Raw genomic sequence first — 24813 nt, 5'->3', positions numbered from 1 at the left:
GTTTATGTTCTGTCCCCAACGAAGCACAGACCAGTTCTTCACACCCTTCCCAGCAAGAGAGAAACCCTCAGGTCTTAACATCAGCGTTCTGCTGGGGGGGTGTGTGTGTGTCTGTGGCGCACACACTTGTGCACGTGTGAAGGCATGTGGGCAGCACCTACCTTCGCGGGCGGTGTGCTCGGGCGCTCGCTGCGCCAGGTTCCGCAGCGCCTTGGCGGACAGCTCCCTGATGGTCCTGGGGGCGGGACAGACAACACTGTTAGTCCTGCAGGCTGAGGAGTCTGGCCTTTCACTCAGAGAGAACAGTGTGCGGGAGCTGTCGCCTGGCCACTTAGCCAAACACTATGAGAAAAGATACAAATAAACTAGCAAATAAGAACCTCTGTTCGTAAACGAGGGACAGAGCCTTCACCAAGAGGCAGCACTACACGCAAGCCTGTGTCAGGACAAAGCTGCCATCTGCGTGGCGCTGGATGGCCACGTGGGTCTAACCTCCTGCACCCCGAGGGACACAGAGGACAGCAGTACCGGGAGTCTGGGAAACACCACTGGGAAGATCATAGGCTGAATGAGGGAAGTTCCAGTGGCTCAAGCTAATAAACAGGAGGTACACATCACATCAGTGCAAATATCTCCAATCAAGGCACAGTTGGTACGTTCTCAACACAGAACAGGACGACCCCAAGACTGGGTAAAAAGCCAAGCCTGCCAGGGGCCAGACAGGCTCTGATCAAACCCAGAGGGCCACTTGTGAGACGGATGCCTGCCTCCATGCACGACCCCCAGCCCCATCCCAGCAGTGATCTTCCCAATTAGTGCACTTTGAAGATAAGCTTTCTGTATTTAAAAAGAATATTATTTATCATCTAAATGTCAGACCTCATTTATAAAACTCTTAGGAAAAAAACATAAGGGGAAAGCTTCATGACATTATATTTGGCAATGTTTTTCTTGCCAAATCTAAACTTCTTTAGAGCTTTTTCTAAAATGTTTTCCAACACCAAAAGCACAGGCAAAGGAAAAACTATATACACTGACAACAGATAAACTGATTATAGTTAAACTGGACTGTGTTAAAATCTAAAACTTCCGAGTATCAAAGGATACAATCAACAGAGAGAAAAGGCAACTTACAGAATGGGAGAAAACATTTGCAAATCATGTATCTGATGGGACTAACATCCAGAATATATAAAGAACTCTTAAACCCAACAACAACAACAACGAAAACGAAGTAACCCATAAAGATCAACACTTTAGAAAAAAGCAGAAGGTAACAAGTACTGGTGAGGATTTGCACAAACTGAAATCCTTGTGCATTGGCATTGGGAATGTTAAATGGTACAACCATTATGAAAAACTATGGATCCCACTTCTGGGTATATACCCCCAAGACAGAGAGCAGGGTCTCAAAGAGATATTTATACATCCATATTCATAGCAGCATTACTCACAATAGCTGAAATGTGGAAGCAACCCAAGGATGATGGATAAAGAAAATGTGGCAAGTATATAGAATGGACTCCTGCTTGGTCTTATAAAGGAAAGAGATTTTGACCCACACTACAGCATGGATGAACCCCGAAGGACGTTATGTTGACTGAAATCTGCTGGGCACCAAAGGACAAATCCTGCAGGCTTCCATATGAGATTCCTACAAGATTCAGATCCACGGAGACAAAACAGGGTTGCCACAGGGAGGGGAGTCAGTGATTAACGGGTATGGAGTTTCAGTTCTGCAAAGATGAAAAGGTTCTGGAGACTGGTTGCACAGAAAGGGGAATGTACCTAACTGAACATGAAAAGTGATTAAGACATTAAGATAAATATTATGTGCATATTATCACAGTCAAAAATTTTTAATTATGTTTATCTTGACACATACATTATGTGGGGTATGGCCAAGTTTCAGAAAATGTTTATTTTTTTTTAATTGAAGCCCAGTTGACTTACAATGTTGTGTTTATTTCTGCTGTATAGCAAAGTGACTCGGTTATACGTACGTATTCTTTTTCATATTCTTTTCCATCATGGTTTATCAGGATATTAAATATAGTTTCCTGTGCTACACAGTAAGACATTGCTGTTTATCAAAAAATGTTTAAAAAGAAACCCAAAACACTGGATAATACCTTTCAAAAGTATATACTATCAGAGGTGTAACAGGACACCTACACTAGTGAAGGATTCCGCAAGGCTCCCCATTTTCCACAAGCCGTGCATTCACAGGAAATTGAAGAGACCCCGTTTATCAACTTTTAGCTCATATCTCTTGACGGATATAATCCAGGCCAAAAACAGAGAAAGGCAGAAGTATCTCCACCTCTGAAGAATCATTTAAAAATTAGGCATAATCTTGTTCCATGAACCCTAACATTTGAAGAAAGTCTGAGCAGGTATTACCATGAGGACCTTCAGATCTGACTGCAGTTACCCTTCCATTCATGAATCTTGGAAATTTCAGGTTTTTAGAGCTTATACTAAAAAGAATACTTCCACAAAGAATGTTTTAAATAAAATTAACAATTTAAAAAATGAGGAAAAAACAGAAACCACATAGTAAAATGACAAGTGTAAATTAAACGACACAGATAACCACATCAGATGTGAAAAGACTAAAGCCCTCAAATAAAAGGCACTGGTCGCCAGGCTCGACGTAAAGGAGGGACCATCTGCCGTCCCCCAACAGACAGACAGGGATGCGAGGTGTCGGGGGCTGTGACAGGCCTCTTTTTGTAAGGCCCCAAGCTTAGAGTGGTTTTCATATCTTTAAAGGATTTTATAAAGGCCAAAAAACAATAAAATACATGGGACAATGACCCAAAATATTACTCTCTGGCCCTTACAAGAAAAAGCTTGCCAACCCTTAAGCTATAATCATATCAAATTACACTTTAAGATAAGAAATCTAACATGAAACAAAAAGAGACAATACATTTGGAAGATACCAAAAAAGTTAGAAATGTATATGCACCTAACCAGAGAGTCTCACCCAAAATACACGAAGGAAAAAAGACAGAATTGAAAGAAGAAATAAACATTTCAACAACAGCTGGCGATTTCAATAGCTAAAAAGTTTAGTTTAACACCATGGGTGACGCAGTTGCAATTTTGGTTTTAAATGTCCTATTGACTACAAGCAACAGTCACTATAAGCTGGGATTCCAGATGTAGAACCTGGAGAAGCTCCTTACGCACACAGGTGTCTGTGTCCCTCAGACCTTGGCCTGAGCGCCGGCAGCTACGCAGAGCTTCCAAGAGAAAAGAAGCTGTCTTCCCAGAGGTGCGGACAGCAGCGCTGACAGCCCGCGCTGGTCACACCACGGCCCTCCCCACTGCACGGACACGTTTACCTGCTGGGAAATGCGAAAACACCTTGAAACTGCCCCGTAATCGGGAAAAATCAAAGGCCTGCCTGGCTCCAGGAAGGATGGAGGAGACGGCTAAGCAGCCAAATGGAGCAGATGCGAGGTGGGAGGCCGTGGCCATAGAGGGGTGAGTGGATCCCACAGCCCAAGTTCCCTGCCCTCATGACATGGGAATGTTTACACACCCAGCATATGTCACTGAGGTCTCCAGAAGTAAAGCTAGAGGTAGACCATTAACCAACATATCAGGTGTGAAGAGTGGAGCTTACATTACTTCTCAAGTGTTACTTCAAAAATACGAAATCTATAATCAAAAAACATATTAAAGGCTTACGAGTTCAATTTAATCTCTCCCTTGGGAAATAACAAGAATTCTTATTTGACAGATAAATTACTTAGGCAAACACAAAAACACAAAACCTACCCGTCCCAGTGGCCAACCTTCATGGTGACCAGGTGCTCTATCATGGGTTGTGTGTACTCAGGAAAGCCGGCAATAAACATGCTGGAAAAAACAATGTTCAGAGACGGTGAGAATGTGCAGGAACAGGCACTCACACACTGCTTCTGAGAACATAAGGAGATATAACCACTTTCAAAAACTGTTTGGCAGTTTCCTATAAATCTTTTAAGTTTCCTATAAATCCCCTTTTAAGTATTTATCTAAACAAATGAAGATATAAATCCACAAAAAGACTTCTAAATACATAAAGACTTCAAGCAGCTTCATTCATCACAGCCCCAAAGAGAAAACTCCCTAAATGTCTGTCTATAACAGGAGAACTAACAGATAAACGGCAACAGTGACAGACTCAAGACAGCTCAGCAATAAAGAGGAACAAGCTACCAACACACGCACAGTAAGTGTGACTCTCTGAAACCACTGCGCTGAGAGAAGCCAGGTCCAAGAATCTGTTCTTTCTGATTCCACTTGTGCGACATTCTACAAAAGGCATCAGTGAGCTACGGTGATGGGCAGAGCAGCGCCTGGGGCCAAAGAGCTGAGCTCCTCACATCTCAGTGGCAGTGCTAGCCACCCAAGTGTGCAGGCTGCCAGCACTCACCGAACTGTACGCTTCATATGAGGACAGCTGATGAAGTGTAATTAAGCCTTAAAAATAAAAGTTACATCTGAAAATACCATAGGAGAACTTCTAAAAATAATTTCCAAGTGGGACACGCCTTTCTAATTATGACTCAAAACCCAGAAGCCAAAAAAAGAAGAAATTGGTACCTTCAGAATACTCAACCAAAGGAGAAAAATGCTGCCGGGAAAAACACACCATAAAACAAAAAAATATCTGCAACTGCTATCACAAACAAGAGACTTCTATAACATGGAGTATTTCCAAATCAATAATATCATCACCTAGGAGAAAAATCACCGAAGTTTATAGAAAAGATACAGCTCAAACATTCAGCGTCATTCAATGGGAAACAGAAAGAAAAATTGGTCCCAAGTTTTTGGCAAACTGCCAAAATCAGGGTTTTACAGCTACCGCTGGTAGGATCTAGAAGCACCCAGAAACTGCTGGGGACAGCATCTTGGCACAGCCTCTGGAGACAGCAAGTGGCACTGCCCAGGAAATTGAAAACGAATACCCGTTGGTTCAGCAGTTCCACTTCTATTAATTCACTCAGATATAACTACACAGGTGAGAATATACACAAGAATATTCACTCCACATCGTTCATAACAGCAGAAGACAGAAGCCAATGGCAGGAGGGGGAGACGTACAGGTCACACTCCACATAAAGATATGGAAGGCTCTCCAAGATGCAGGACGTCACAGGCAGCAAACGGCGTCCAGGCTCTGCTGTGACGGCACACGCAGAGCTGCTCCTTACTACTGACAGCCAACTTGATTGCTACAGGCTGACCTCGTCTTATTGTACTCCACACACACTGCATATTTTAGTAATTGAAGATACATGGCAGCCCTGCATTGAACAAATCAGCATCATTTTCCAGCAGCATTTGCTCACTTTGTGTGTGACATTTTGGTAATTTTTGCAACGTTTCAAACTTTTTTTTTAATATTATTATATGTGTTATGGTGATCTGTGAACAGTGATGGCTCATGTTATTATGACTCGCTGAAAGCTCAGATGATGGTTAGCAGTGTTTGGCAATAAAGCATTTTTAAATTAAAGCATGTACATTGTTTTTATAGACACCTAATTATTATCCCCTAACAGACTACAGATTTGTGTTAAGATAACTCTCATATGCAGTGGGAAACCAAAAAATTCATGTGACTCACTTTAACGCAACACTCGCTTTGTTCAGCGGTCTGGCATGGAACCCACAATATCCCCACGGTGGGCCTGTATCCGGCCAATCCTCCGTGGATGAGCACTTCAGTGGCTCCAACCTTGTGCACCGTGTGCCACTGCTCAGCATGGACAGAAGGAAGTCAATACGCCCACAGACATGAACCAAATCTCTCTAGAAGACAGAGGAACTGGGGGGCAACAAGGACCCCCGGGGTAGAACCAGGTGCCTCAGAGGAGAGGGGAGATGCCCTGGTTTTCCCTAAACAACTCCTGCACCTTCTGAACTTTATACCATGCACATGTATTACTTACTCAAAAAAATGCACCTTTATACTTAATGCCTCTAAAACACCAACTGCTTACACATACTGTCTGAACCTGCCACACCATCTACATAGCCCCACTATGGACCTGTCCATCACCCATGTGTCATCCAAATACAGTGGATGACACAGAAGGCCAAGAAGGGGGAACAGGATTTTACCCTGTGTGGGCACAGTGCATGTACACAGGTGAACACGGGTGCCAGGTGGGCATGCCTGTGCTACAAGGCATGAGCTCTGGGAGAGTCAAGTCAGGGAAAATCTGTGCTCCGGGCATGAGAGGAAGAAAAGCAGAGGCTTCTCCAGCAGCGAGCTGGATTGAGAGCCCCTCTAAAATTCAAGAAATCACTTAAGCGAGAGTCAGAAGAAAACAGAAAAGTCAGGACAGTCAAAGCTGTCAGAAATGGAGTCAAGATGTGACTCCTGGTCCCACATAACCTATGGGGCCCTGGCCCCACCCAACAAACAGACCCAACCCAAGCCAGCAACCTGGAGCTCCCAGAGAAGTGGGCAGACAAACCAGCAGCCTCACAGGAAGAACCAGACAGGGGCTGGCCACCTGAATTCTACTCTGAGCTTGGGCACTAACTAGTGGCTGACCTCGGAGAAGACGCACTGCTGGAACCACCAGCCCAGGTGGCGCTCAGCACTTACAGGGACTCAGGCACGGAGGCCAAGTGCAAACTACGAAGGGCATCCACCACAAGGCGAGGACTACAGGGAGGAGAGCCAAGGAGGGTGCGTGACCCACTGGGGGCCAGGAGGCAGGGCGGGGCTGTGACAAAGAGAAAGCATTCCGTCCTGCACTCAGACAAGTGAAGGGGTGGTCATGGAGGCTCTGCAAGTGTACAGGACAGTGAGAGCGGGGCTACGGTGACAACTGAGCTGACACGCAGAGGGCATGTTTGAGGGTTGTTAGGAAGGAAGGAGTGACAGAACTAGGTCACCAACTGGACATGTGGAACGAGAGAAGGAGAAGCAAAACTGAGCTGATGATGTGGACAGCACCATGTTCACTGAGTTAGGAAGTAAGAGGGAAAGTTCACTCTGGGGCTTCCTTAGTTTGAAGCATTTACGGGACAGGAACATGCAAAACGACTGGAAAGCAAACCACTAGAAAGCAAAATATGACAAAATCCATCTTTAGAAGGATGCACAGCGCTGTGGTGCCAGAGATATGTTAACGAAGTTTACAACTGCAAGAAGACAAAACCAACAAACAGTGCTCACAACTGCTCGTTACACTACAGCAGAAAATAGCTGGGCAGAGAGAAGCACCACCCAGACGCACACACCCGAAGTCAAGAGCCTCAAACGGCCACCGGCTGGTGAGCAGGGGACAGGCCCGTGCAGGGGGCTGGCGCTGCAGCACTCACGGGTGACGGCACACAGTGACAGGACCCACGCGCCACGCGACTGTCCTACACGTTCTAGAAGAGGTCAGCTCCAGCGACAGAAGGCAGCTCAGAGGCTGTCGGGGCCTGGGCTTGAGGGAACTTTCTGGAGTGACAGAAACGTTCCCCGTGTTGACTGCAGAGGTGATTATGTACCTGCCAAAACTCCCTTTTTAAACTGGTGAATTTTACTGTATGCAAATCAGGAGGAGTGTCTACGTGCGTGCTCAGTACGGTCTGACTCTTTTAGAACCCACTGAATTCTAGGCTCCAGGCTTCTCTGCCCGCGGGATTTCCCAGGCAAAAACACTGGAATGCGTTGCCACTTCCTACTCCGGGGATCTTTCAGACCCAGGGACTGAACCCGCGTCTCGTGTCTCCTGCACTAGCAGGCAGATTCTCAGCCGCTGGAGGAGGGGCACCCAGAGGTGGAGCCAGGTCTCTCGCCATCTGTGCTCTGGTGGCAGAGATCTGTGCCCGCCAACACTGCTCGGAATCTACATGTTAAACACGAGCGATCTTCTGCGTGTCACCAGTACGTGACAAAGCTGAGCCAAAGGAGAGGCAAGACGATGTCAGTCTCCCCACCTGATGGTCCTCGTCCGCAAGTTTCAATTCTGTGTCAGACTCTCCCATCTCCAGGAGAACCATCCACACACCAGCCCATACATCCGCTCAAGATGTGCCATGAGCCCCTCATGTTTGGTGAAGCTGAACTCCAGACTTTCCCCAAAACCCAAGGCATTGTCTCCCTCACTGGTGCACCCAACACCCCAATTCTCCTGGTGACCCAACTCCTGCACCCTAGCTGTCTCCTGACCACGTCCCCCCACCTCAGGAGGGGCCCTGACCTTCCCCTGACTGTCCCCCACCTTGTGAGGGGCCCTGTCTCCTTGCTTCCAGTTACCAAAACGTAACTACAGTGATATGTTCAAAATGCAGATTTGACCATCAAACCGTGTTCCCTGACCTGAGGACAACTCAAGGACCACTGTGGCTCAGCAGCCCCACCCCGCCAGGCCAGGCCCCGCTCTCTGGACTCTCTCCTGCAGGGCTGTCCCCCCAGCCCCACCAGGCTCCTTTGGCATAGGACCCTGGGTGTCAGCCCTGCCTTGGGGCAAGAGCAGAGCTTCCCCAAAGCACCCTATGGTAATGGGGTGCAGCCACAGCCCCCTGGTCCATGACTGCTGGACCCATCTGCACAAACTGCCTCTTGTCCAGGCAAGTGTGCAGAACCCTCTGTAAAAAAAGACAGACCTCAAGCCAGCCCATCTATGAAAAGCAGACCAACTAAGAGACCTCAGCCACAAGAAAAGCATGCCAAGGCCAAATGCTGCACGTTTTTAGCCAGGAAACTTGGTCAAAGGTGGGAGATTCTCCATGTATAATACATGTTCAAAGATTAACAATCAAAGAAAACAGAAGTAAAACAGGAAAGAACTGATAAGGCAAAGAAGGCCATTAAATGCTGAGGAAAGGTGGAAAGGATGCTAAAAATACAGAGTCTGTTTGGACAAAGATTGTTTCTGGGAAAGAGGCCAAATGCTACATCTTTTTTTAAAAAAAATCTGTCCATGCTGGTTATGGAGAAATGTAGTTTCTGCACGGTACGCACAGCAGGGGTGTTGGGGAATTTATCCTTCAGACACATAACGGGTAACAATTTAAAAAGGCATTGGTGTGCTTCCTCTCCCAATTTAAGGCAAATAAGTCACTTCATGAAATCATGCCCATCCTGTACTAGTGTTGCAATGGGTTAATTAACTAAGACACTGGACTCCCTGCCCCACGACTTAGTACACTTTGAAGCGATTTCTGTAAAACTGCCGTTATGGACGTTAAATATTTATTCCTTGACCTGATTGCTCAAATACCTCTGTTTTACTCATAAAGAAGCTAGAGATAACTTCCACTTGGGAAACACTGCTTCATTGAAACAATAAAGGAACAGTCACTTTCAATCTGAGAGTTTATTCTGAGAAGCTCCCCAGCGGAGCAGTGGCCACACAGAAAGCAACACACGGTTTTGGCTCCTGGCTGTTCCCTGTAAAAGACCATGCTCTCAACGAAATAGTGGTTTAAGAGAAAAATCACCACCACAGCAGTGCTCCTCACACCGTTAACACCTCTTTAAAAGGTGAGCACTCCCTTCTCCAGGCCACCCCTGACGTGCTGTCCTCCTTTGGATTCTTTCGTATTTCGTGAAGTTTTATGTAAACGGACTCACACACTAGGCACTCTGTCCCATCAATGAGAAAAAAACCTTTTAAAACAGTTTTCAATCTTTTCACACATAAATTTACTTTCAATGGATCTTCCAGGCTCAAGAGACCAAACGGTGGAAACTGATCTGTGATTCAAAGAAAACATTGTATTTTACGATGACTATTAAAACCTACCTTATAACCAGGAAACAGTTAGATCTGTTACCAACAGCAAAGTAGTCAGCTGTGGTCAAAATATCGATCCCATGAGGGAAAGTACCCTAACAAAAAAATGGGGGAGAAAAAAGAGACGAAAATTATTTCAATGAATAAAAAAGGCATTTTCAAAGTTTGATAACCATATGCACATGAGTTAGGTTTATAAACAAACTGAGAAGTGCTGGGGAACGCAGACTTGGTTACTAAACTGACAGCTAAAACTACACGTCTTTACCAAGCTCATCCCAGGACTTTCAAGTCAAGGACTACTGACTGCCTCTCCGAGGCTGGACACTGTGCTAAAATTATTTGAAGCACTTAAATAAAATTTTTTCCTAACAATACTAGCATTTCAACTTTGAAATACTCTAAGAGCCCTTTCTCTAAACCACATACCACAGAAAGACATCAGATTTCAGCAGAACTCAAGTTCAGATTTCATTCTACCAGTTCCCCTCCAGCCAGAAGGACCCCAGAACCCCTGAGGGGGGCCGGCACCTGCCTGGGTTGTGAATCCTGGATAGGAGCCCACCCCCACAGCTGGTGGGAGAATGAACAAGACACAAACTGGGAGGTCAGGTGTGGGGGCCCGACAGCTAACACCCAGGACCAAACTCTGAAACAAGCAGTTGTGGGGGGGAGGGGGGGGAGGCAGGTCAGGGACACTGGCCACACCCAGCCACACATTCCCAGCCTAGGCCCAGGCCCCACCCCAAAGTCTGCAAGTTATTACTGAAACCACTCTCTGGTGACAATACTTAAAAATCTGACAACATGACAATACGTTTTCTAAAAGGACATAAACGACAAACTTGCAACCAAGGAGCGAATGCTGTGCTGTCACTAACCATGAGAGGGTTTGGGGAGACCTGGGTCCCTGGCACCCTTCCTCACTCTGAGCAAGCCCTAGGCAGAGGGACCCATAAACCGCTAACTTTCCACACTATCTTTTTGAGGAAGCCCCACACATGAAGAACTGAACTTGAAATCTAACTCTAAATTGTCAATGGACCTTGGCAATTTTGTCACGGATACGACCTCAGGATCAGAGGTTTGGTTCTCAAGTGAACCTAAAAGTCAATCCATCTCCCTACACAGCTCAGTGCAGGGGAGGGCCCCCCAACACCCCAGGGGCAACCGTGCACCAGGCTGACTCCTGCTGGACCCCAGGCCACCCACACCAGCCTGAGGCCGAGTTAGAGGCCCCTGTGGCTGCAGGAGGCGGCGGCGCCCTCTGCTCCACTGCCCAAGCCTGCCGCCTCCTGGCCAACGCTGAGACGCCTCCCGACGCCCCAGGGTCTCCTCCAGCCAGCCACCCTCCAGAGGCTGATAGCTGCCGAGTGACCAGCTGCTAGCTGCCGAGTGACCAGCTTTCTTTCTTCTAAGTTTTCGGGGTTCCAGGCAGACAGGACTAAGTGACACTCAAGCACACTGGGTCTCAGTCACCTCACAGCAATGGAAGAAAGGCTGAGCCCTTACTAGGTTCCTTCCTCGGAAAAGCACCCCCGAAGGATGCGGCAGCACCTCAGCAATCTCAGTGTAGCACAAATTCAAGTTCAAGCTGCGTGATTTGGTTCCCTCTACCTTTGGCAATGACTATGGAATTAAAGTCTTCGTTTGAAACCACCTTGGCATCAGTTTAGCCTTAACACTGCATTCAGAACTGGAGAGCTCTCCTCAAGGCCCTAACCCCTCCACATGCAGGGCCACAGTTCACAATACAGGCTACAGGACTCCCAGTTAACCCACCCTCCTCACTGCCCCTTGGCGGTTCTATGGCCTTCGATGGAAGGTGAGCAGGTCGGCTGCCTTCACAGACCTGGTCCAGCCTGAAGCTCCACTAATTCCTTTCCCGGCTCCACCCTAAGGGCTGGGGGACCCCTCCAACACCCGGGCCACATGGATGGAAGCACCTCTACCCATGCCCAGTACCCCAGGCTTCCAGGAGACCCTCCCACCATGTACCAAACGTCATCCCTGTGGAAGCTGCAGCATCAGCCCTCTCACCCTGGTCCCTCCCTGTCAGCCTGGAAATGGCGAGTCAACCCAGAGGCCGTGGGCCCAGTGCTGCGAACACAGGCTCTGGTCCAACAGCAAGGCTGACCCTGCTGTGAGAACCCTGACGGACTCGGGGTCACCCAAGGCAACAGTTCTGCACATACAGTTTCTCCCAGATGTCCAGGCAAAAGTCTTAGAATCCCATATTCATCCAAGTCTTCCCTCTCAAGGACAACCACCTCTCCCACCTACCCCCTCTCCTGCCCTCCCACCTGCCAAGCAGCCATTCTGCGTGGGCTCCCCTCAGTCCTGCAGTCTGAACTGTGCCCCTCAAGACCCCAAGGCCCATCACTGCTTGTCCCCAGTATCCTCACACCTGCAACTCACTCACCTCCAGCCCAGACCCCTCTCCTGGAGCCCCTCTCAACAGAGCTCAGCTTGGTATCTCCCCTAAGAAGACCTCTCCTCCATTTGCCACCAGATTGGCCACATGTCCCAGGGTGGTCATCGTCACATACAGTATGAATGACTTGGGGATAAATGCCACACTCCCAGCCCAGACTGACCGGCGGTAAGAGATTCAGCAGGATGCTGCGTCAGGAGGGGCCGTGGGGCGCTGGCGTGAGGAAGCTGGCTCCTTCCACAAAGGGGATAGGCAGGGGTCATGTCTCTGCCCCTGCCCAGCCAGGCTCCTCTGCCCAAACCCCTTTGGCGCCCAGGGGCAACTGCTGACATCAGAAGGGTCTCAGCAATGCACGAGGCACGGATTTCTGACGTTTATGAAAATTACACATTCAAGTTGCCTGTAAAACAGCTACTAATTGTTTAAAACTCGTGTCAACACTCACCGAATTATGAGTGAACCTGTGGCCAGAGTCCCCCTGTGAAGCACTGACTTATTTTAGGTCAAGTCTTTATCCATGTCGGTGGCTGTACTATTTTTACTTCTACATCTACAGGAAGTTTTAGGAATGAAGATATTTAAAAGTAACCATACCTGTCGTCCCACATTCTCCTGAAAAGCAGCCTAAGGAAGAGAAACGCAAACAGAGTGGTGAGTTAGGTGTGCACTCGCTGGCCAGTGGTGGACGCGCAGCAAAGCCGGTGCAGAACAAATAAGCCACGACTTTATTTTTTTAAAATAAAGGTCTCATTGTTGGCCAGTCAGAGCCTCAGGGGTGGTTTTATCTTTCTCTTTTTACATCCTGGTGTGCTCTCAAACCACAGGCTAAGAATTCAAGTTTATAAAATCTGCTAAGCGGCCGATGCCGACTTTCACACCAAAGCCTGATTCAAGGCCCTAGATATAGAAACAGGAATAAAGCCAAATCTATTAGGTGGACTCAAGGCCCAAAGCCCAAGTCATCTTACTGGGGATCTGTGATGGCAGCACAGCGGGTGACACTGAGTGCCTGGCCTCCCCACGCCGCCTTCCCCAGGACTACAGTGGACATGCTCCACGTCCCGCTCACAGGCCCAGAGCGGGGCTACTCAGAAGGTCCAGACCCTCACTTAGAATGAGGTGTCCTCGGATGGACCTTCTTGTTTGTCGTTTAGTCACTCAGTCGTGTCCGACTCTTTGTGACCCCACGACTGTAGCACACCAGGCTTCCCTGTCCTTCAGGGACCTTCTCACCACCAGCTATCAAATGCACACAGTGCAACCTCATTGCCACGTGCCATCCACCAGAGACAGGTCAAAGAGCGGAGGTCAGGTGGCCAGTGGCTTCAGGGAGCTCCTGGGAGGCACAAACCTGCTTACAGACACAGGCTGAATGCCTGGAGCGGGAGCATCCTGGGAATGAGGTCATAACCTCCAGGACTTTCATCTCATGCACACCATCACCATCCCCTGGGAGTGCTGGGAGGAGCATGCCTAGTCGTGCACAAGGAATCAAGACAACAGAACACAAAGACCCCACATAATGTTTAAATGGGCGCCTAAAACCTCCCGCAGGTGACAGAGGAAAGCAAAAACTTGGCGGTCTCCAAGACCAAGCATTCGGTGGCCTCAGGGAGGTACAGCTAGAACCGCCCTTCCCTGAGGGCCCTCGGGCAGCTTTCACACTGGGAGCAAGAAGACCGGACTTTTGCTATGTACCATTTTTCAGCTTTCACAATAAATTCATTAAAGAAAATAAAAAACAAAAATGAAACCAACGAAAAGGCAATGAAAAAAAGATACAATGTCAATTTATGTAATATGCAATATTTAGGAACACATTTACTATACTGGTGACATCGTTTAAAAGATAAAAAAAGTACAAGATTTATAGGAGAAAGCACAAGCCCTAAAATGGTGACACAATTTGGGGGGGAAAAAAAGGAAATTAGAGGACTCACTCTATCCAGTATTAGGGTTAATATGGAGCCATGGTAACCCAGACAGAAAGGCAGACATAGATCAATGGGACAGAACAGGGAAAACCTTTAGGATCGAGAGCTAGGCAATGAATTCTCAGATTCTTAGACTTGACACCAGAAACATGATCCATAAAAGAAAACAGTAGTGAGTTGGATCTCATCAAAATTAAGACTCTTGTTGTTGTGAAGACTTGTAAAGAGGATGAACAGAAACCCACAAACTGGTAAGAAGAACATGCAAACCACTTGCCCAAGAAAGGACTCGTATCTGGAATACAGAGACTCCCAAATTCAACAAAAAACAAACAACCCAGTAAAAAAGGGAGGCAAAAGACTTTGTTGGAGCTGAAGGCAGGCCACCCAAGCCACATATTGTTATATGAGTTAAAGTTACTTGACAAATGGCCAGTGGGGGGGATGGTATTTAAAACACCCCAACTCTGAAAGCAAGAATAAATGTCTCATGTGAGGGTACATTCCCCATTTCAGGAGGCAAGAAAGCATCCTCATCACCAGTTACGGAAATAAATCTTGTCACTCCTTCACCAGCCCCGTCTGTTAAATCTTCCCAAATAACCGTTTCTTTGTCCAAAAATGATATATAAACAGCCTGCTTTGGTCACTTCAGGGGGCCCATTTTATGAGACCGCCGTGTGTACGAATTAACTTGTTTTTTCCCCCGTTAATCTGTCTTGTGTCACTTTAATCACTAGACCCACCAAAAGCACACAAGGAGCACTGGTGGTTAAACATCACCAACCAACATCTCCCTGAAGAGGATACAGGTGGTAAATACCACACGAAAAGATGCTCGACATCCCTAGCATCACCATGAGAGAAATGCAGATTAAAGCCACAGTGACCTATCGCCACACAGCTAAGCCAAGTAACTAACACAAAAATAACAACACCCAAATGCTGGGGAGGCCGTAGAAAAACCGACCACTGACAGATGACGGAGGGCAGGCTTACAGTGGTGCAGCCCCTCTGGAAAACGGCAAGGCCCTTCCGTGCAGATCTAAACGTGCAACTACCATATGCCCCCCAAATCCTACTCTTGGCATTTGTCCCAGAGAAACAGAAATTGTATTCACACGAAAACCTGTACATAAATGGTCACAGCAGCTTAATTCTTAACAGTTCCAAAGCAGAAACAACCCAGAGGCCCAAGAGCAGATGAACAACACAGGCAGCTGTGCACAGCCAGACGGAACGCAACTCAGCCAGGGGTGGGCCGGAAGCAGGGGCTGCCACTACTGCCAAGGCCTGGCTGGGCTCTGGGAATCGTGCTGCAGGAAAGGTGATCCTAAAGGTCACACTGTATGTTCTTGTTCAGTCACTCAGTCGCATCTGACTCTGCAACCCCATGGACTGCAGCACACCAGGCTTCCCTGTCTTTCACCAACTCCCAGAGCTTACTCAACCTCATGTCCATTGACTTGGTGATGTCATCCAACCAGCTCATCCTCTGTCGTCCCCTTCTCCTCCCACCTTCAATCTTTCCCAGCATCAGGCTCTTTTCCAATGAGTTGGTTCTTCGCATCAGGTGGCCAAAGGACTGGAGTTTCAGCTTCTGCATCAGTCCTTCCAATGAATAGTCAGAACTGATTTCCTTTAGGATGGACTGTCTTTGCAGTCCAAGGGACTCTCAAGAGTCTTCTCCAACACCACAGTTCAAAAGCATCAATTCTTCAGCGCTCAGCTTTCTCTATAGTCCAACTCTCACATCCATATATGACCACTGAAAAAACTGTCTAGCTTTGACTAGACGGACCTTTGTTGGCAAAGTAATGTCTCTGCTTTTGAGTATGCTGTCTGGGTTGGTCATAACTTTTCTTCCAAGGAGCAAGCATCTTTTAATTTTATGGCTGCAGTCACCATCTGCAGTGATTTTGGAGCCCAGAAATAAAGTCTGTCACTGTCTCCATTATTTCCCCATCTCTTTGCCATGAAGTGATGGGCCCAGATGCCATGATCTTAGTTTTCTGAATGTTGAGCTTTAAGCCAACTTTTTCAGTCTCCTCTTTCACTTTCAACAAGAGGCTCTTTAGTTCTTCACTTTCTGCCATAAGGGTGGTGTCATCTGCATATCTGAGGTTATTGATATTTCTCCCAGCAATCTTGATTCCAGCTTGTGCTTCATCCAGTCCAACATTTCTCATGATGCACTCTGCATATAAGTTAAATAAGCAGGGTGACAATATATAGCCTTGACATACTCCTTATCCTATTTGGAACCAGTCTGTTGTTCCATGTCCAGTTCTAACTGTTGCTTCTTGACCTGCATACAGATTTCTCAGGAGGCAGATAAGGTGGTCTGGTATTCCCATCTCTTGAAGAATTTTCCACAGTTTGTTGTGATCCACACAGTCAAAGGCTTTGGTATAGTCAATAAAGCAGAAGTATATGTTTTTCTGGAACTCTCTTGCTTTTTCAATGACCCAGATAACCACAATGGTGTGATCACTCACCTAGAACCAGACATCCTGGAACGTGAAGTCAAGTGGGCCTTAGGAAGCATCACTATGAACAAAACTAGTGGAGGTGATGGAATTTCAGCTGAGCTATTTCAAATCCTATAAGATGATGCTGTGAAAGTGCTGCACTCAATATGCCAGAAAATTTGGAAAACTCAGCAGTGGCCACAGGAAAAGGGCAGCTTTCATTCCAATCCCAAAGAAAGGCAATGCTAAAGAATGCTCAAACTACCACACAATTGCACTCATCTCACACGCTAGCAAAATAAAGCTCAAGATTCTCCAAGCCAGGCTTCAACAGTGCGTGAACCATAAACTTCAAGATGTTCAAGCTGGATTTAGAAAAGGCAGAGGAACCAGAGATCAAATTGCCAACATCCACTGAATCATCAAAAAAGCATCCAAACCACAACAGCGTGAAGACGGCAGCTCACCACGCTCATAGCGCCCCCTCCGCCTTGGCACCAGAGGAGAAGGCCCCAGGTCACTGGGTGTGGCGTCCCACGGAGTGCACAAACCAGAGCACAAACCGGAATCCAAGAGGACCAAATACATCGTCACCAGGAAGCAGCTTTGTGATAGGAGAAATTTCATTGCCAGTAATTAGGTAGTCGATCCTTACCTTTTCAAATGAGCTTCAAACAGAAGCACCTTTCACTGAGATAGACATGTGCCACTAAGGAAGGAGGGGTGACTTAGGTGGTGTTTAATGCAAAGAACTTCCACTGATTTTAAAGGATTTTAATTGTAACTTAGAAAAAAAAATTCTGTTCTTCTATTCCACCTCTTCCCTAGGATATCATAAAAGCATCAGTGCTTTGATTTTATTACTGCTTCCCAAAATTAGTTCTTAGGTTCCAATAAACAGAAAGAAAATATAAAAGGCAATTTCTAAAAAAAAAAAAAATAAATAAATAAATAAAAGGCAATTTCTTTAAGGCCTTGCAGCGCAGCTTGCGAAGATATTGGGGATCAAACCCAGGCCCCCTACAGTGGAAGCCCAGAGTCCCAACCACTGGACCACCAGGGAACTCCCCAAAAAGCAACTCTTAAACACAGATTTAACAAGAGTCTTACTGTATTCCAAGGAGTCTTACAATTACTGCCTGGGGGAAAATATCAGGCACAAACGTGAAGAGTTCTCAAGGAATCACTAGGTTTCCTACTAATGCTCCAGACAAAAGAAGAGAAAGTGCAGGACACAGACAAGGTCTTGGGCTTTCCTGGGAAACTTTTGCTTGAAACAGTTTCAAAGACCCCACGTACTTCAAAGAACAGAAACAGGCAGGCAGTGGGGAGCTCTGTGACCTGACGCAGCCCCTACATCTGAGGACAGAGGTCGTGATTCCACATCACCCACAAGTAGAGGGCACGGCTGCAACATGGATCCCAGGCCCCACCTTCACTTAGATGGCAGCACCCACTGACACTCGCCCCTCCGGGACCCCCTTGCACCTCCGCCTGGAGGCCGGCAGCCCATTGTGACCCACCCTCCACAGGCTACAGCCCACTTCCCAGCTGGGACCCAGAGGGAGTGGGAGCCACCCTCCCCCCGCCCCTGGGCCTCGCTCCTGCTTCATAAACTGGTGACAACAGCCTCTCAGGGGAGGTGGTCACGGGTAAGAGCCACCCACACCGTCAAGAAAAGGACCAAACAGGACAACTTACAGAGGCTGCTCTCCTGCAGTTTACATCTCGGTCGAAAACAGTGGCAATCACCAGCGCGCTGTGAGGAAGAGAGGAGGAGGTTCATGAAAGGGACTCTCCACAGACCCCCGGGACGCTGACCCCACAGTCTCCCTCCTCCACGTGCTCAGGAACCCGTCCATAGCTCATGGCTTCAGTGGTAGATATGCTCATAGGGCAGCGGGGGTGGCCAACCCCAACTCCACCAGAGCCAGCAGGCTCACAGGGAGGGTGGCCTCGTGCACAGGCCTTGTAGGCCAGGATGAGGACAGCAGTATTGGGGGTAGGACCACAGGTACAAACAGAAACAAGAGGGCCCAGGAGGCCAGCGAGAGCAGCGATGAGCCCTGCACCTCCCCAGAAATGGCAGCCAAGCAGAGCTGCTCTGAGGGGCCTATTCCCCAAGTCAAACTCTGACCACAGTTGGCAAGAAGGAAGCTCCCCCCGGGCTCAGACTGTCCACCAGCTTCACTGAAACCTCCCTTTGCTACATCGTCACCCTCAACCATCAGGGACATATCAGGAGGAGCTCAAGTGCCTACTGGGCTTTGGCAACAACAGAAAGCAAACTGGGACAGAGCGCTGCTGCTGGTGTGACCTGTGAACTGATCTCCCATCAGCCCCCAGAGGAAATGCTTGAAAAGGGGTTATTTCGGACACACAGAGATCTCCTGAAAGAGATGCTGCCCTCCTGTCTGATAGCCATTCTGTTTGGTACTGAAACTGGGGGACCCAACTCTACAAATCTGTCAACAGTGGTTCATGACGGGTGAATTTTCCCGAATGCAAATTAAAAAGTATAGGCAGCAGGGCCCCTGGGACAGTGGAAATGTGCCTGTGTTAGCCAGGGGCACCCCACTCTGTGGACGGGGAGGACACAGAGGAGCACTCTCCCCTGGAGCGGTTGTGTTTCTCACAGGGAGGGTCGGCAGTGTTGAAACCACTGCACACAGACTTTGGGGAGGGAGCTGGGATGAAGAAGTACTGTGCACAGGAAGGAGGTCAGGGGACCGGGCAGGCCTGGGCTGGAATCGCAGGTGTCCACGCAGTTGGCCAGGCTGGAGGTACAAAGGGCAGTGTAGGAGTGGGTGTGGGCGTGGAACCCAGGTCTTGAATTCTAAACACCATTCTCCACTAAGAGGAACAAGGACTCCTGGAGGTGGATGACTCTAAGGCTGGGGCAAGGAAAAAAGAAAAGCCTGGGCATCTTATCGTGCTAGAAATTGAGAAACCATTAGGAAAAATGAAAAAACGCACAGAAGCCAACCTGAAGTTGTTCGCAATAACTAAACGCACTGCAATCTGACAACAAAATAACCAACAGTGTTAGAAGACAAGGCGCGGTCCACACTGATGTAAGTCAACAAAGGAGCAGAAAGCAGAGGGACCCGTTTTCCTATGAAACCACCACCGTCGCTGCTGGGCTAGCACAGGGGCTGATGGGCACTGAGTGTGAAAACTGGATAGTTATTATAGAGTCTCAAAGCACCCCCAGAATGCTTATCGCTCTCTAAACATTAATTTTATAGGCTTCAACGGGGGGCAGTGAGTTTGGGACACACTCCAAATGCAACACCAAGATGGCACATCACCAAACAGCAGCTGTGGTTTAATCACTGGCCCCACACAACACTCACTCTCTGGTCTCCTTTGTGAGACGTCAACGTTCAGGGAAGCTGATGAAGGGCTTTTACGGGAACTGTTGTTATTTTTGCTCTTCTTCTTTAGGTCTAAAGTTAGTTCAAACTTAAAAGCAACCTAATATCTAAAGATTTTTAAAGATCCAGTATTATTAGTATTTGGGGTCCTTTCACCAGTTGAAGCTGAAATGAATTTCAGCAAAACTCTTATTAAAGGGAAGAACCTTTTCCTTTAATAAAGGCAACAGAGAGCGGTTTCCTTTTCCTCTCTCAACTCTTTACTATATTATAAACTATAGCCAAGATGAGATTTAAAAAAAAAAAAATACTATTCTTAACACTAAAGGAAATTCTTTGACTTTAGCAGGACCATTTAAAGATTGATTCCATTTCAACATCTAAATGCTTTTGTTAACAAAATTTCAGAAATCATTAAACTGACCAAGACATGTAATTCTGTGATCTTTCAATAACCAGCAATTATAAAACTCCTGGTTTTTCTTTTGTGAAATACAGCTGACTTACAACGCTGTGTTAGTTTGGGGCGCACAGCAAAGTGATTCGGTCACACACAGGTTGTGTATCTATTCCTTCTTCAGATCCCTTCCTCTTATAGGTTATTATAACATACTGAGTATAACTCCCTGGGCCACACAGGAGGTCCTGCTGTGACTGGTTTCTATACAGTAGTATGCATAATGCCAATTGCAGCAACATGGATGGACCTAGAGATTACCAACTAAGTAAGGCAAAGGCAAATATCATATGATATCACTTACACAGAGGGAAAAAAATGGTACTAAGGGTGAGATGTATGGCAAGAGTAACGTGGAAACTTACATTACCATTTGTAAAATAGAGAGCCAACGAGAATTTGCTGTATGTCTCAGGAAACTCAAACCGGGGCTCTGTATCAACCTAGAGGGGTGGGATGGGGAGGGAAATGGGACGGAGATTCAAAAGGGAGGGGATATATGTATACCTATGGCTGATTCATATTGAGGTTTGACAGCAAACAAAATTCTGTAAAGCAATTATCCTTCAATTAAAAAATAAGTAAGTTTAAAAAAAAATGGTACTAACAAACGTTTATACAAAACAGAAATAGACCCACGGACATATAAAACAAACTTACAGTTACCAAAGGGGAAAGGTGGCGAGGGATAATTTAGGAGTTTGAGATTAACATATACACGTGACTGTTCTTAGTGACAACATATTTGATATTTTAACTCTAAATATACTATCATCAATGGAATTTTAAGTATTATATTTACATATGAATAAGTGCTAAAGCTAAGTCATTTCAGTTGTGTCTGACTCTTTGTGACCCCATGGACTGTAGCCTGCCAGGATCCTCTGTCCATGGGATTTTCCAGGTAAAGAAACCAGAGTGGGTTGCCATTTCCTCCTCCAGGGGATCTTCCCAACCCAGGGATTAAACGCGTGTCTCCAGCATCTCCTGCACGGACAGCCAGGTTCTTTACTACTAGCGCCACCTCCATAAGATCATATGTATTTTAGGAATATATACTAACCAAGAATTCCCGCTTTCCTTTAATGTCTGACATAAGAAATATGTGGACATGTTTTCACTGACTCTGGGTCCAGCCAACACTACCAGAAGTTCACATTACACACTGAATTCTTGAAATTTCCCGTCAATCTATTTGTCCTAAATTACAATTTTATAATTATTGAACACTTATTAATAGAGAAAATGGAAAAAAATAGAGAAGAAACTTAGAATCACCTGCCAATCTACAGTCCACCATAACCCCTGCAAGGTCACTGCTAAGTTATACATCAAACCCCTCTGACCCCCAGACCGCCCCCGCCTCCAAGCTGTGGACACGCTGGCTCTGCCCAGGACAGGCTGAGCCCAATTTCAACCTTGGTGCAGCCAAGACCACTGAGCCAAGACCAAGTTCCACTCTGTGCCACCTGCCGCGCCATGCAGGTCAGCCTGGGGGGCCTGCCCTGTGGTGCCAAATGGAGATAGTTGGGCTTTAAGACTGTATGTTTACATTGTAATCAAGCCAAAAGAGTAATCAACTCCTGTGTTGAAGGGCCCTTCCCAGCTTCATCATGTGTGGATTACCTCCTTCCAGCCATGGGCAAGGGGCTCCATCTACTTCACTCTCTTTGCACCTGCTCCCCCTGGTTACCTGGTGGTTACGAGGGGCGCAGCAGGGGCTGTCCCAGTCGAGCTCAGGCACTCATCTGCAGACACCTCTCTGTGTTCGCCCTCAGGTGGGTCTGTGGGCACACCCCCTCCCCCCAAGGTATGGTCCAGCCCGATTGGCTCAGTTCCTGTGGTCACTAGCCACACAGCAGTCATTCCTGGAGAGACTGTGTGTCATGGGAACCCCAGCAGAAAGCCCCCTGAATGGCAAGCAGCGGTCTACCTCTGGGTGCAAGGCCCCTGTTCCTTCACGGTGAGCATACCTTGGCCTCGTGGTCACAGGAGCAGACCCCCACAGCTCATGAGGGCCCTGGGGCCAGGCCACCGACTCAGCCAGGCAGGGTGAGGCTTGTCCAAAGACTGGTTACCAAAGGGCCGGCATTGGCCACTATCAGCCGAGAACCTGACCCTGGGGCACTACAGACGGGCCCACACACCTCCATCAGGTTGCTTCTGCATTCGTGAGTAAATGGCTTCAAGTATTTACTGCTTTATTCACATTCTACCAGCCTTCACAGAACACAGTAGGACAAATATAACAAAACCACTTAAAAAGCACAGCTTTTAAGTATAGACTCAAGTTAATTCAACAAGTCCACTGTGTATACCTCTGTGAATGTAATAGGTTTTTAACACTGTTCTGGTGTGGACTCAATTTTGAAAATTGTTCTGATTTCACCCTTTCAGAACAAAACTGGCTTATCTGGAAATACTAGCATGTTTCAAATAACAGTACGTGTGACAACACTGGTTACATATAGTCATGAGAGGGCCCCCGGGCCCCCAGGGCCCCCACGTCCCGTGACTGTGAAGTTTTCCTCAGCAGAACGGGGCAGAGCATGACTCTGCGCTCTCTCTTCCCATTTCCGAGAGGGGTGCAGGGGCCAGGCTGCAGCCAGCCAAGGACCATTCTAAGCACATGGCAGCCACTGGGCCTGGAACGCTCTCGGTATCTTCACCTGTTTGCTTTCGCTGGGAGAGTTCAGGTGATACTTCACCAGGATTTCCCAACACAGAAGGATGGTCTATGTCAAACAGAAAGGGATTTTCTTTCTTGTCCGTGTCAGGGGAGCTGCATGCCCAGACCTGCTCCAAGTTCCAGGCACCTGGCTTTTAGCAGGTACAGCAAAGAGCAGATCTTACCCCAAACTCAATTTTTGTTAGTTGGTGTAATATTTTTTTGGCAATAAAAAACAAAACATCCTTTTTACCTTGAGTAACAGTAACCCTGTCATTTCAAAATATCAAAATGTCATTTCAAAATATGCTTTTCAAAATATCAAGATGGATGATTTCTTACCCATCCATGCTTAAAAGCTACAAGTCACACTATTTGGGAAATAAACTGCAAGACCCGCCTGTGGCTAAATTTTTCCCTAAATCAGAAGAATCAAAGCTCAGGAGCCAGCTGACATGATGGTGAAACACAAGACACCTGCAAAGTGCTTTCAATCACAGCAGAGCTAAATGGAGGCCGAGGGGAGACCTAACAGGTGGACGGGTGGGAACACTCTGGTCAGTAACTGCCACTTAATTTTTCTCAAGAAACAAAAAAGGTTATCTTCCCCCTGGAAGTCTGCCATCAAGAAACGCTGAGTGGGAACAAGACGTAGCTTTGAGCAATGCTTGCCATTTCCTGATTTTTCAGGACAATCTTGCCCTCGAGGAAGAGATCTGGGAGCCAATCCCCAGGCGCTGCCCACGCTGCCCTGCTCGCCCAGCTTGCTCTGCGAGGCTGAGCCGGGCACTGCCCCTAGCACGGGAGGGGCCCTGTAGGGTTGATGTCAACAGGAGCTCGGTTTACAAAAGAGTTTCAGGTGAGGAAATCGCTAGAAGGTGACAACCAACGCATATGCTCGCAACAGGGCTTTTTTTCTTTTCTCCTTTTCTTCTTGCAAATTAGCTTTTGATTACTGGTGAGAAGGCTATTTCAAAATAATACACGACCATCCTCTACCATTTTAACTCTGTGTTTCTCTGTCCCTAAATTACGCTTAGCTTCTCAGGAAGCCCGATTTACTTATCCACAAAATAATTATTCCATCTCTTAACCTGCGTATAACACTTAGGAAATACAGGTTTTCAAAACCGACCAACACTAATTCAAACTATGTTGTATACTGACCTAGAAACTTTCTTTGGGGTATTTATAAAACAGAGGTGGTGAGCATATATCCATGGGTGAAGTGAAACGACAGTCCCTCACGTTCCTCTAGGAAGGTGAGCGGCTGGCCCGAGTTCTTCCCTGCCTGGCTGTCTGAGCTGGGGGCTGGCCACACTCTGACCTCTCCCTCTGTGTGGGCTGCGCCCAGTCCTGCCTCGTTATTACCACCGCCTGACTCTCTCCATCAGATGTGTCTAGTTCATTTATAGAATTACAGTTTGATCTCAACTGTCTACTTTTGCAGGATCCAAACTGAAGAGTTTGTGAAAGTATAGTTGAAGATCTCAAGATTTTATCATGTGCCAGGATGAATGGGCTTAAAAGCTGACAATTAAAATGTGGTCACTTATTACAAACCAAGAGAGGCAGATCTCGAAGGACACACCCCAACCGATACTTCTGAGGCAGGGAGGCGAGCACCAGCAGCGTCCTGAAGGCTCACGTGGCACCGTGACTCACCTCCAGCCCGCCTGCTCCACCCCCCAGGCCTGCCATGGAGATGGACCGGGAAGGG

General features: G+C 47.2%; 1 protein-coding gene across 3 annotated transcripts in view; it reads right to left on the bottom strand.

Moving 5' to 3' along the window:
- The window catches only part of TBCD (tubulin folding cofactor D), a 146200-nt gene that overhangs the window by 35786 nt on the left and 85601 nt on the right, over nucleotides 1–24813 (bottom strand). For 2 of the 3 annotated variants that reach the window (XM_055575473.1, XM_055575474.1), the window contains exons 15-19: nucleotides 18293–18350; nucleotides 12781–12810; nucleotides 9762–9847; nucleotides 3793–3873; nucleotides 162–235 (exon numbers count right to left, since the gene is read on the bottom strand). In XM_055575473.1, the coding sequence (XP_055431448.1) occupies nucleotides 162–235; nucleotides 3793–3873; nucleotides 9762–9847; nucleotides 12781–12810; nucleotides 18293–18350 (329 nt within the window). The remainder of the gene's footprint in view (nucleotides 1–161; nucleotides 236–3792; nucleotides 3874–9761; nucleotides 9848–12780; nucleotides 12811–18292; nucleotides 18351–24813) is intronic. The other variant, XM_055575475.1, reaches the window with a different exon arrangement.

This window comes from Bubalus kerabau, chromosome 4 (assembly GCF_029407905.1).
Source record: "Bubalus kerabau isolate K-KA32 ecotype Philippines breed swamp buffalo chromosome 4, PCC_UOA_SB_1v2, whole genome shotgun sequence".
NCBI lineage: Eukaryota > Metazoa > Chordata > Mammalia > Artiodactyla > Bovidae > Bubalus > Bubalus kerabau.
This window is presented reverse-complemented; position numbering and strand designations above follow the sequence as displayed.